This window comes from Pinus tabuliformis, chromosome 7 (genome assembly GCF_031772625.1).
Source record: "Pinus tabuliformis cultivar Carrire ecotype Pingquan chromosome 7, CPIR1, whole genome shotgun sequence".
Lineage (NCBI taxonomy): Eukaryota > Viridiplantae > Streptophyta > Pinopsida > Pinales > Pinaceae > Pinus > Pinus tabuliformis.
This window is the reverse complement of record NC_142293.1, coordinates 470012345-470026144: the sequence shown is the minus strand read 5'-3', so window position 1 is coordinate 470026144 and position 13800 is coordinate 470012345. Positions and strand designations below refer to the sequence as shown.

The following is a 13800-nucleotide window of genomic DNA, read 5'->3' as shown; positions in this document are numbered from 1 at the left end:
GAGGAGGTGCTCGGCATACTTGAGGAGCAGCAGTTGTATGCAAAGTTGTCCGAGTTCGGGCTAAGAGAGATGTTGTATTCGGGGCATGTGATTGGGAGGATGGAGTGAAGGTGCATCAGAAGAAGATTCGGGCAATTCTAGATTGTCGCAAACCCAGGAACGTGACAAAGCTGAGGGGTTTCCTGGGCATTTGTATGTACTATCGAAGATTTGTGAGAAGGTTATCACGGATTTGACAAAGAGGGGAGCTTTTCTGTGGACGTAGGGGGCAGAGGAGGCCTTCACGCGCCTCAAGAGGGTAATGAGCAGTTGTCTGATCTTAGCCTTCCTAGATTTCACACAGCCATTTGTGCTAGAGTGCGATGCATCCAGTGAAGGGATTGGGGCCGTTTTGACACAGGGGGGGCATCCTATTGCATTTGAGAGCAGGAAATTGCAACCTCACGAGCGGTTGTACTCTGTGTACGACAAGGAGATGTTGGCAGTGATGCATGCACTGGCCAAATTCAGGCAGTATTTAGTGGGCAACCGATTCAAAGTGAAGACGGATCACAACAGTCTTCGCTTCCTCCTTGAGTAGCAGTCCTTAGAGGAGAGGCAGCAGAAATGGGTGAGTAAGTTCCAGGCTTACGACTTTGAGATAGAGTATGTGAAGGGAAAACACAACATGGTAGCTGATGCCCTCTCTAGGAGACCCGCAGCTCTATCTCTGATGGATGTCACACAGGATTGGAAGGCTCAACTATTGGTTGAGTACTCCAAGGATAGACAGGCTTGCGACATTTTGGATGGCATGCACCGAGATGACTGATTCCGGGTGATGGACGATGTGATCTACTACAAGGACCAGATTTATTTAGTGCTAGGATCTCAGCTGAAGGAGAGGATCATGCAGGCAGCCCATGATTCTCCACTAGCAGGGCACCCAGGTTTCCTCAAGACATACCGTACCGTCAGGGAGAGGTTCTCCTGGCAGGGTCTTAAAGGAGATGTGTTGAAACATGTGAGAGAGTGTGTGGATTGCCAGAGGAACAAAGTGGAGCTGAGTCACCCAGCCGGTTTGCTACAGCCGCTCCCCATTCCGGAGAGGAAGTGGGAGAGCATATCCATGGATTTCATCACGAGACTTCCAGCAGCATAGGGGCAGGACTGCATCTATGTGGTGGTCAATAGACTGACCAAGTTCGCCCACTTCTTTGCTATCCCAACAAGATCTTCAGCCTCCCAGGTGGCTGAGTTGTTCTTTCGGGAGGTTTTCCGGTTGCATGGTCTCCCCAAGACCATTGTGAGTGATAGGGACAATAGGTTTATGGGGGCTTTTTGGCAGGAGTTGTTCCGGTTAGTGGGTACAGAACTTACACCCAGCACTAGCTATCATCCCCAAACCGACGGGCAGACAAAGATCGTGAACAAGTGGCTGGAAGGGTACCTGCGCAACTATGTGACTGGACAACAGAGAGCATGGGTTAAGTGGCTACACCTCAAGGAGTTTTGCTACAACACTACTTATCACATGTCCATCAGTATGACCCTTTCCGAGCACTTTATGGGTATGATGCACTTTCCTTTTTTGACATGGTGTTTGGAGATAGCAGGGCCCCAGGGGCAAAGGATTGGGTTCAAGAGAGCCAGGAGATTCTCCGAGCTCTCAAGAACAACTTGCAGGTGGCCCAGAATCAACAAAAGGTCTATGTCGATAAACACAAGTTGGAGAGGCACTTTGAGGTAGGGGGCATCGTCTTCTTATGCCTATAGCCTTACAGGAAATCCACGCTCAACCAGAAAGGGGAAGAGAAGCTTCGCCCATGGTTTTATGGGTCATATAAGGTGGTCCGGAAGGTGGGAGAGGTGGCCTACGAATTAGAGCTACCTAAGGAGAGCTGGATTCACAACGTATTCCATGTTTCATGCCTGAAAAAGGCATTGGGACAACATATCACAACAGCAGTTGAGTTGCCTCCCTTGGATGATGAGGGGCACTTGGTTTTGACACCAGAGATCATATTGGAGACCTGGGAGAAGAAGTTGAGGAACAGGGTGATCTGGGAGTACCTGGTCAAATGGAAGGATTTGCCAGAAGAGGATGCCACGTGGGAAAGTGAACAAATCTTGCAACATCCAATTTTGCAGTTGCTTGGGGACAAGCAACATCTGGAGGGGAGGACTATAATGTCCCTTCCTAATAATTTTCCCAAGGTGAGGAGAAAATCAATTTTGGCAATTTTGGTATTTTTGGCTTTAGGCAAATATGTGGGAGAACTTAGGAAAAGGGGGTCGATGTGCTTTTAGTGGATTGTGGGGGCCACTCACCCACCCAAAAATACGCACCCCATGAAGGCAATTCGAATTTCCTAAGTGGGGATCGAAATATTTGATGGGACCCACGTGGGGCCCAAGGGAGAAAGCATAAATAGGATGAAGTGAGCAACATTTGGGGCTTTTGATCATTGGAGAATTTCATTGTTGCTTTGGTTGTTTAGCTAAGCTACAAAGTGTTGTTCAGCACAAGAGCTTCCCAAGGAGTGAAGCTCATCCCTCTCTTCGGTGGACTTCGAGTGCCACCCTAGGAGGGCTTCCATTGCCCACATCGAATTGTCATCTTGTGGAGGAGAATTTGCAGCAGTATATCCAGTCATACATCTAGTTCGAACTGCAGATTGGAGGGACTACATCATCCTCACTCAGGACTGTGCAGTCACTAGAGAGGGACTCTTGGTTGGAGGTTTAGCCAGAGGATTTGGGATCTGGGTTGCGGAGAGATTGTTGGGAGCCTAATTTGGGGAGGTTTCCAGTCTTGTGGCAGCAAGTTACAGCAGTTTCAGTTGCAAGCAGTGAGAACCAGCGTTGGAGGAGGGACAATCCCCAAGGGGTCAAAATTGGCAAGTCAAAACCAGGCAAAACCCTTTCTGAGTTTTTCTAGGTTTTTGGAGAGGAGTACATCCCCAAAGTTGCAGAAATTTATGGTTTGTTTTGAGGGGTTAATAAGAGCTGAAAGTCATCTAGCATAGCAGTTTTGAGACAATGCAGTGTTTTGGAGGCAACAAAGATTACAGCAGCTGGGCACTATTGTATCATCCACCTGAGGCTTGTAGCTTTCCTTGTGCAAGCCCAAGTGCACTCCTTCCATCTCATATTGTACTCCAGCAATTATAATTAATGAAAATTGGCCAATTTGGTGTTCCGGGCAAAATTTCTGTTTACATGTGTGTTTACTGAGTAAATTTTTGTGTTGTAATTGTTGCATGTCTTTGTTATCTTTGTAAATTTCTATTTTGGAACATTACAGTCATGCAAGCATTATGTCTTACAAGGAGTTCACATGGAGGCTCATAGAGAGATTTTGTTGGACATCTAATCCTCAATGGGTTAGTGTGGAAGCGGAATAGACAAAAGGAAGTCCAAGAGACCTTGGGATGTGCAACCCAACGGTCAAACCATGTACTATAAATGTATATCTCTTGTTAATAAAAATCTATTCTCTCATGTTTTATCTTTCAGATTATGTTGTTGCCCATGTGTGTTTAACATGTTATTAGAGCAGGCATATTCCTGCCCTGCATAATTACTTTGAGCCATTTGTTTTATGGCCTTTCTGTGCAGAAAATAAACTGTTCTGACAGGTCTGTGGATTCTCTGTCTACCTCTCTACGCCTCTGCTTTATTTATGCAATAGAAACGTTGGTAATTTCGTTGCAATTATTCTCTGCGCACTTAAGAAATACCAACACTGACCCTTGCCAGACCTGCACTCCATACATTCTCCAACAGCCAATTTCTGTCCTCACTCTGAACCTGTTGATGTGTGAGCGCGTTTTCATATCGACATCTGGGCAACTGTGCTGCTTCTCCGTTATAAAATTCATCGAACTCGCATTATTTATGTAGGTAACGTTCCTGCGTTGGATGCCTAGTATTGGTCCTGCGAGAGGTTCAAGGAGGAAAATATTAGACGGGCGGTCGCGGCTTTGAGTATGAGCAGAGATTTGTTTCAGAAAAAAATGCACCGATTGTATAAAATGATGAGCAATTCCTCTCTACACGCCGACCTTTACATTGCTCCTTCATATTCCTGATTTCTGTTGAATGATATCCTGCACAATAGAAGCCTGGTGGTATTTATTACATTTGTGGCATCGTTGTTACGTCTCAAACCTGCGTACATGTATACTCTCAGTACTCATTCCGAAGTATAAATGGGCGTCAACTTCCATAGGCTTTTTCTTCTACTAATAGAACGTAGTTTTTCATCATCGTTTTCGTCAATTGAATTAGAATCTACATTTAAGGCCTATAAGTTGGGTACCAAACCATCAGTGGCAATATAGACCACCCTCACTCCTTGATCCAATAAATCCTTGGTGAAAGGATCACTCATTCTAAAGGCATCTTCAATGAAGGCAGCAAGTCCAGCAACTATAATGAGACGGGCAAGTCCTCTTAACTTGGTGATAGGAACTACCTCCTTCCCATTGACCTCTAACTTCGGATTAGCAAGGGTTTCTTCCCTTGAGAGCTTTGCCAGTTGTGCATTCTGAGCCTTTAGTTCCCTTGTGTAGAGAAAGGCAAACAAGGCAACTGCAGTCAAGTCAATACCCAACCCCTTGAGGATCTTTGGAGCTAGATCTGCATTTGGAGCATTTCTCAGTGCAGCAATCAAGCGAGTTATGACAATCAGGCCTCCAAGACCACCACTTGCTATAAATGCAAGATAGAAAAACATCCTGACAATCCGGAATGGAGAAAGGACTTCACTTCTTATCTTTGCTGCAGTACTGATTTCCGCAGTAGATCGATTTCCAAGATTAGCAGAACAACGGACAATAGCATCTCCATGTGTTCCATGGCCTTTACTTTGAAGAGGCAGCAGCTTCAGCAGCCCGAAACGACATGGGCTCGATCCACATAGCTTCATACTTCGCCCAACAAGAGGATTCCGTCTTATTGTTGAAGGAAAATACATGTTAAAATGCAAGCAAGTAGTGGTAATGTAGCAGGAGCTTACGAGATGTCTTATTGTTGAATTGAGAAAATGCGGTGAGTTGGCGTGTGAAATGTGGTGTACTTTTCTTCTTGGTATATCAACACTGGTATTGGCCCTCGCCCAGGACATTGCTGCTCTCATTCCCGAGGTAAATGGAATGATAGGGAGGAGACGGGAGAAATGAAGATCCCTTCACTCTTTAATTGATGATTCTATATGGCGCTCGTTTATGTCTGTGCTTATTGTTAAACACATGCAGTTGATGTTCCTTTCACTACTATTCAACAAAAGGTATATCTATTTCTCGAGGGAGTAAATGAAGAGAAAGTTGTTTCTAATTTCTAGCCTTGGTCATTTGATGTCAAACTTCATGATATCGAGAAAAAAATATATATTATCACTGTTTGGCCTCTTAGATCTCGAGCAAGCTAATTCATTGCTCGCTGCTGAACTGAAGATCAATAGTTTCATTTCGTGGAGAAAAGATGATTATTTTCTGTAAGGGCTGAGAGAGATGTCCTCCTAAATGTGCTAAGTTTTTGCGTGTTTTTTTGAGTGCTGCCATTCACTGCAGTCTTGCTTATTTTATATGAAGAAATTGATGATGTTGTAAGCACTTGTTTTGGAAAAACTTGTAACAAAGTTTCACCCCAGGGTTTCGAGGCTGTTCCACATGCTATCATCAATGGTTACAAGAATGTATTAGCAGTGGCTATTGAACTTGACTATTCTTTTCCACTGGCCGAGAAAGTGAAGGAATATTTGAAGGATCCAAGCAAGTTTGCAGTTGCTGCTACCCAGTTGTGGCATTGCATTTAAAACTCATTATAGTTTTTATCTACATATATATGCATTGATTCCTTGATTCTACTGTTGCATAAGAGTTTGGTGAGTTGTATAAAGACAATGATTGTTTTGACAAATAAAAATAATCTTTTGTGGAGAAAAGTTTAGTCAGTTGTATTGTCAGAACATAATGCTGGTCATGAGTAAACTCTTATTTTTATGTAATAGATTGTAATTGGTGCTTGCTGGTTGCACACTGATCATCTGCTGCACATTTATAAAGGATATTGCTAGTGGGTATTACTTTTCTGCATTAAGTAGTAGTTGTGATCAGTTTTTAAGGTGTAATTCTGACATTGAAGAAAAAATGGCCAGAATCAATGAAGTATTAGAGTTGCTCAAAACTCTGATATTGTCTACTAATCATGATATATTAAAAGTCAACAAAGTTTCTCTCACAGACATTCAGGTTTGTCTACAAAATGCACAAGAGAAATTGATTTTTTGCAGCTCGAAACTCAGCGACAGCAAGACGAATTAAAACAGAGGAGTCATCATTCTGACTCTGTTTCTGTTCAGAAGATTGAAACATACTCCCATAAAGCAGCAGTTGTACATGCAGATGCAGAAGTTCAGTTTGCACTTCCCAAGCCCATCATCAGACCTTGGGAAGAGCTTGTCCATAACAAGCACAGAACCGGTCTTGGATATGACAAGGACTTGTCCTTTCATATTCCAGACTACTCCAAACCAATCCAATTTCAAAGTGTTGGATTTATTCATGACAGTTCACCTCCAGTTGTTCCAGATTCTGCTCCTCTTCCACAACAACAACAGATTGTGAAATGCCAACACTGTGACCGAGTTGGCCATTTGAAAGATCATTGTTTTGATCTTCATCCATGTAAGCACTGTCATAAAACCACCCATTCTTCACGTAGATGCTTCAGAAACAAACGTCCTGCAAGAACAAAGATTCATCTTGGATGGATCGCTTCTTGGAAATGGGCATCAACAGCCAAGAAGATATTTTAGTCACACGTCAGAACTTGTACAAGAGTATTGAACAGTCTTGCAGTTGAATTTTCTCCATCATCTCACCTTGTATCTGACAGGGAGGGAAATGATGGTCATCTACAAGCTTCAAAGCCACATCAAGCAAGCCTGAGCCACAACCTGCCATACCAGATTTAGAGTTGTAGCCAGAAACAAAGATGCCCATGAGCATGCCTTCAGTTGGTAATCTGGGACACTTCCTCTAGCAGAAGACTTCAGCTTCTTACCAGTGTCGGAAGTATTCCAGGAAGGAAATTGAGGACACTTCCTCTAGCAGAAGACTTTATCTTCCTGCCAGACTTGGAAGAGTTCCAGGAATTGCACTAAGCATTCCAGAGTTGTTGGTCATCCTTAAACCATCACAGGTTGACACTTCCCTTTTCAGGTTGAAGTTCTCATTTTTATGCGGGGTGAGACCTCCCTTTATTGGTTGAAGGTTTCCCTCTTCAAAACAATAGGAGCACTTCCTCTAGTAGAAGACTTCAGCTTCTTGCCAGTTTTGGAAGAGTTTTGGGAACTGCACTAAGCATTCCAGTGTTGGTGGTCATCCTTAAACCACCGCCTTTTATACCAACAATTCAGAGAGCACATTCAGCCTAGTGCTGCCATGCATTTTTGCACATTTTGTATTACATCTCTCTTCTTGGACTCATACATAACCCTTCAGATTAAGGGGGGGGGGAATGTTGGACACCTAATCCTCAATTGGTTAGTGTGGAAGCGGAATAAACAAAAGTAAGTCCAAGAGACCTTGGGATGTGGAACCTGTTGTCGCACAGATTGACACAACAACGCTCAGACCGGGGGCTGTCACTCTGATCCCCGATCTCTCCGTTTAAGCCTGTCTCCCGCAGCTAAGGGGGGTAGACCCTATGGGAAAATGATTGACCAACTGTGAATCAGTTGGGTTGGGAGACACGAAGAAACAAGGACTAAAATGATTTTATTAAGTAAATAGATCAGTGCCTTATGGAGTTAATGATTAAACGATTGTTTATCGAAAGCTGCAGAAATATGAACTTTATAATTCCATGATTAACAATCATTTATAAGCAAAAACCTAAGCGATGTAAGATTTTCCACAAATGCACAACGCCTTAACGATGATCCAGCAATTAAACTTCAAGAAAAATTAAATGCTTTAAAAGATCATAAAATTTAAATGCTAGCCGCCACCACTTTCACATAGCCAACTTATAAATAAAAATTCAATGCACATTTAGCCATAGAGAAATGGAACATAAACAACTGCAAAATTTGCCAAAATAAAAATTCCAAGACTTTGTTAAGTCTTCTCAAAAAATTTATTATTTACCTTTAACCTAAATAAAAATAAACCTAGACCATAAGAAAAGAATTTTTTTTTTTTTTAATAAAATTTTGAATGTAAAAATTTAACAAAACTAAAATCCTAAATAAAATAAAATCTAATCTAAAGTTAAAAAAAGAACTTTTAGATGCCTTTATAATTTTTTTTTTTTTTTTTTATTCCCTTTTTTTTGAGTTTTTGGTTTGATTTAAAATAATACAAAATGAAACTTAATTCTAACCCTAGAACTACACCCTAAGTTAAATTCATGAACTAAACAAAAAATAAAAATAAAAATATATACATAATTTCTTTTATTTTTTATTTTTTATTTATTTTTAAATCAAACAAGACTAAAATTTAAATCTAAACTAAAACTAAAGTCTAAAGCTCTAACCAAAAGAAATGAAAATAAATTTATAACTAAATTCAAACTAATCTAATGCGTAAACAGAACCTAAATAAAACTTAAATTTAATACACAATAAAAATACAAAAGTAAACCTAAACTAACGTTACCTTACCATCAACGCAATGAAAGTAAAACACTGGCCCGTATATGGCGGACAGATGCATACAGCAATAGCGTGGAAGGACTCACGCAGTTTTGCAAGGGGCCCGATGCAGGTTTTTTCTTTGATGGCGGACAGATGCATGCAGCAACAGCGTGGAAGGACTCACGCAGTTTTGCAAGCAGCCCGATGTCCTTCACGTGGATAGCAGGACGAAAACTTGAAACACGCGGGAGGAATTAACTTGCAGGTGGTCCGACGGAAGATGCACGCTGATCCAACGCCCCAAAAAACTTTGAATCGTTTGCCTAAGCCTGTGTATGTAAAAAATGTGATCTTCTGCAGTTGGCGTAAGGTGTGTGAGGGAAAGACGGCGATGTATTTTGCAGGTGCATGGAGCAGCGTTTGGATGAGTTGCAGGTTGATCGATGAAGAGCAGATGGGGTTTGATGGAGCTGCGTTGCTGAGACCAGGCTGATGGCAGGACGGCGGTGAAAGGAAAAGACGGCTGAGAAATCAAAAAACGTGTTTGGAGAGGAAGAGAAACATTGGCAGTGTACAGGCAGAGTTGGAATTTGATGGGAACACATAAAAATTAACTTCCTGTAAATAATGAAACCCCAGATTTGAAAACAACTGATATCTGAAACCTCTGGACAGCAAAATAGCAAACCCTGCAAAACTCAATTTTCCACCAGAATTTTATCTCAGACCTGCAGATGGAAAACAAAAAATCCGGAAAGTATATGCAAAGATTTGAAGTGAAATCCTACAAACCGGTCCAAAATTTCAAAATTTATAGCTCTACAACAGCCAGATTTATCAATAATCGCAGTAATATTGTCAGAATTTAATTTTAATGTAAAATGCTTCAGAAAACCCTGCATGCATAAAAAAAATATTTCGAATGATAAGCCCGGGATCAAGAACTGGCTGGGCTCTTTCAGAAAACACAACCCGGGAGTTGGCTGGTTCAGCCGAGAACTTCCCCTAACGCCCGGTAATCTGAAAAAAAAGGATTTCCTGCACAGCTTAAAATCAACCATCAACATAGAAGGAGAAAACAATAGTGAAACCCCGATCAAATGGAGATACCTGCCACTATATTTCAGAATCTAAACTATCATTCAAACCCCAAAGATCAGACAAGATACCTGTGCCTAGATCAATCTTCATTAAGCTATCATTAATGGCTGAAAATAAAATTATGCAGAAAAAATAGAACAATCTTACAGCATTTTCAGAAGAGTAACACCAACAAGATTTTTAACCCCAAAGTCTTCTTTATTGCACAAAAATGACTACAAGAGAGCTTTCTTTAGCACCAGACTCTCAGATCCCATCTCTCAAATGACCCCTAGCACCCTATTTAAAGGAAAAATTCCCAACAGCTAGTTCGAGTGATCCATGTCAAAATGATCTCGACCGTCGATGAGGATCAAGACATCTCTTAATCTCATCCGTCAAATTTTTTAATGCATTAAAAATTGAAATTCTGCATTTATTTACTCAAAATATTATTATTTTATTATTTTTTAAGTTTTTACTTTATTTTATTATTTTATTATTTTTATTATATTTTTTTTTTTTAATTTTTCATTTATTTTTATTTTTGTAATTTATTTTTAAATGGATCCTCGAACTTAGCCTTTGGAAAAATCACCTAGGACCTAGGACTTAGGACTTATGAGGGGATTAAAAACATTTTCTAACCCTCAAGACACTTTACATCATGACTTTTACAACTTTACATCTTAAGGGGAAAAACCCATTTGACATAGACCCTCATAAACCACCTAGTTCTGCGACACAACTATAATCTAGCAAATTAACACACTAGGATTCTCCTAAGATTCTAATGACAAAATCCATTCCGGCTTTGGGGTTAGGCTGAAGGAAAACTCTGCCGATCATGGATCGGTGAGACAAAAAACCTTCCGGAACGTAGATTATCACTAGAAAATTAGGTCCACCTAGGCAATTTACATACATGACTCAACTCTGCTAAGATTATTTACAATTAAATATGCAGACTGGGTTTACAACATAAATTGATCAAGCTGTCGATGATTGTCGAATGGCACGAACATGTCGATCAAGCGCTATCCCTTTTTGCGAAAAAAAGGGGGTGTACTGCTGGGAAGTTGACACGTAGTGGTCAACACAACCCAACGGTCAAACCATGTACTATAAATGTATATCTCTTGTTAATAAAAATGTATTCTCTCATGTTTTATCTTTCAGATTATGTTGTTGTCCATGTGTGTTTAACAGATTTGACCAGGAGGACTCCAGGCCCTCTCATCGAGAGTGGATAGGACAAGAGAAATTCGATGATGGGACCAAGAGGAGATCTTACTTTGGATAATGGGGCCTAGGGTGCTGATATACTGACAATAAGCATGAGGAGGAGGTTGAGCAGGAGGTGAAGGGCACATATGATTGTGAGGAGGACATAGATCGGACTAACATAACTCTAGAGTCACCACCATCGATTAGCCCTGTAATGGCGTAGGTTGAGGCATTGGCAGAGAGAGTAGAGCATGCACCTATTAGGCCATCCATTGATGAGGGATCCAAGGTCGTGTCTAAGATTTAGATGATAGTCGCCCACAACAGATTGATGAGGTGTAAGGAGACAAAGGTATCTAGAGTTGTGATCGAGTTTCCAGATGGTAGACACCCACAACAGTTTCCTTAGCTCTAGGCCGACCTTCAAGCATTGAAAAAGCGGGCCACGATAGTTCGAGAGATCATTCTGCAGCAGAACGAGGAGATGGAGAGCATGAGAGCAGTTTGTGCTGAGTCAACAACTAAGCTGACTCATGTTGGGGAATGGCTGGATTCCCTAATGGTACAACTAGAGGAGTACACGTTGGAGCATTGGAACAACCCTCTTCAGGCATACATAGATGGGGTTTGCAGCATTGATGGGTCACCTCTGCAAATTGGAGAGAGAGGCAAAGTTAAATAGTTAGATCTCATGTGTTGACTAGAACAGTGAGATGAGATGACATGAGTTTGTGAAAATTCCAAAACTGAAATCCTATTGCAACAACTGGAAATTATTATTCTAATTGTTAATTAATTTTAACAATTTATTTGCTACGACAAATACTAAATAAATCACACTGCAACCTTCACAATAAAATATTGCGGATATAATAGCGCTGGAAACTGAGAAAATAGTAGCACACACACAATAAAAATGACATCGTTATTTTTGGACAAATGTCTCCAGAAAAAACCAACTTTGGAAAATCGGTGTAGCGAAGATGGTTTTATTATTATGCAATAGTGAAATCTGAGTACAATCTATGGATGCACAACTGGAAATCCAAACAATAAGAAAATCTGGCCAAAATTATTTAAGAGAATTTCCCTTCTTCCACAAGCAACCCCAGCACAACTTCCCTTCAAAAAATTTGTTCTCCTGGACCCTCTGCATCAGCCTTTGTGCAGTGCTTGCGCAAATCCTTGGACGTCTAAGCCCGGAACTGCCTCTGATGAAATCATTATGCCTGCCTCTGCTGAGGAAACTGATTCTCCGACCCTCAAGAAGAATTTCCCGGCCTCTAGAAGTTGAATCATTTTTTCCTCCAGCCTAAACAAATTGCTTTTTGAAGCGACTGCGCAATCCTCTGCACTGCCTTACTGGGAATAACTCAGCCTCCTTGCTACTGCCTCTTTGGATCTGGAAAACTTGCTCTGAATCACTGTCTCTTCCCCTTACTGTCTCTACTTCCTCACTGAAGCCCGAACTCTCTAACTGACTGTTGCTATTCTAGAAAATCGAATTCTCCAAGTGACTCTGTTGTATTCTCCATCACAACATCGATCCCTTCTTATATCTTTCTATTAGGAATTCAACGGCCAAGACTAAATCTTAATCCATGGCTCAGATCATTTCTAGAATGATAGGTGTGAGTTTCTAGAGAATTCTCGCCTTGACTTAATGAATTATGATTAATTAACTAGTTTTCCTAAGTTTGGACTTAGGAAACATTAAAAAATTGGTTAAGAATCTAATTAAGTCATTTCTAGGGGGAATTTCCAGAAACGATTTATGGGTTTTAGAGATCTCATGTATTCTAGCCCCTCCACCAAATTTTGTGGCTACAACAAATCCAATTTTACATAAACTAACACTCCCTCTTAGCTAGGATTGTGTTCTCTCTAGTGTTGCACATCCTGCCACAACAACCTGTCTCTGTATCACCTCCTGTCACATTGTTGATGTCTGGATGCTACTTCCCACCAACTACTACACAACTCTAATGTTGCATTTGTGCTACTGTTGACACTTCCATACTACTGCAAACACTGTATCTGCACTTCAACTCCCTCTCATTTGTTGCTGCTGCAATTGCAACTGAGAAGCATCCAAAATGGGATTTATGCTTTCCCCCTTCTGCATCTTGATGCATCTCACCTTTTCTTCCAGGGACATCTTTCGCTTCTCGGAAGTACCCTGGTATAGCGTGGAGAGAGCATCCCACATCTCTTTGATCATTCCCTTGGCCACTACATGTAAGACTATATGATCCCAGACTCCATCTAGGATCAACCGCTTCGCCTTCGCTATTTCCTTCTTGTACTCCTTGAGCTGATCTGCATCTTGGAGAACTACCACCACATTATCCATGTAGGCTTTCAGGCCATATTCATCTAGAAGGAAGGACATCCTAGCCTTCCAAATGACATAGCTAGAAGCTTCGTCCAACCTATCCTGATCTCTAAGCCTCATTGTTGCCATCTTTGATCAAGTCGAAAAAACCCTCTTTCCCTCTGCTTGGCTGCGACTCTTCTACTTGCACTCTCTCTTAGAATGCATAGATCTACTAGCTGCTATTGCCAATCTGCCTGGAAAAATTGAACTTTTGAGACTCAAAGTTCCCTGAGAGAAAATTTCCCTCTGTTGTGTGTGCTTTTCTCTTCCACCCAACGTTGATTCTGCTGCTGCAAAACCCTCTACGTCCAACCAAGGAATCTGCTCAGCGAAAATATGAGTTGTTGTTGCTCCCTCTACCTGCTAGAATCATTCAAACTAGAAAGTCGAATTTTTCTGACACTCTGCACTGAAAAATCAAACTTTCCCAAGCAACTCAGCCTGCCTAGCAATGGACTAAACTGCCTCTAGGAATTTTGGCCTACTG

At 41.3% G+C, this 13800-nt stretch overlaps 1 protein-coding gene across 1 annotated transcript; it reads right to left on the bottom strand.

The window, feature by feature from the left end:
- Positions 1–4288: 4288 nt before the first annotated feature.
- LOC149247979 (protein LOW PSII ACCUMULATION 1, chloroplastic-like) lies at positions 4289–4960 on the bottom strand. The gene has a single exon (XM_089446677.1). It carries the CDS (start codon positions 4958–4960, stop codon positions 4289–4291), a length of 672 nt encoding a protein of 223 aa, XP_089302803.1.
- Positions 4961–13800: the final 8840 nt, after the last annotated feature.

Excerpts from the sequence above, each read along its gene's own strand:
- LOC149247979 (XM_089446677.1), bottom strand. The coding sequence starts at position 4,960 with ATGTATTTTCCTTCAACAATAAGACGGAATCCTCTTGTTGGGCGAAGT.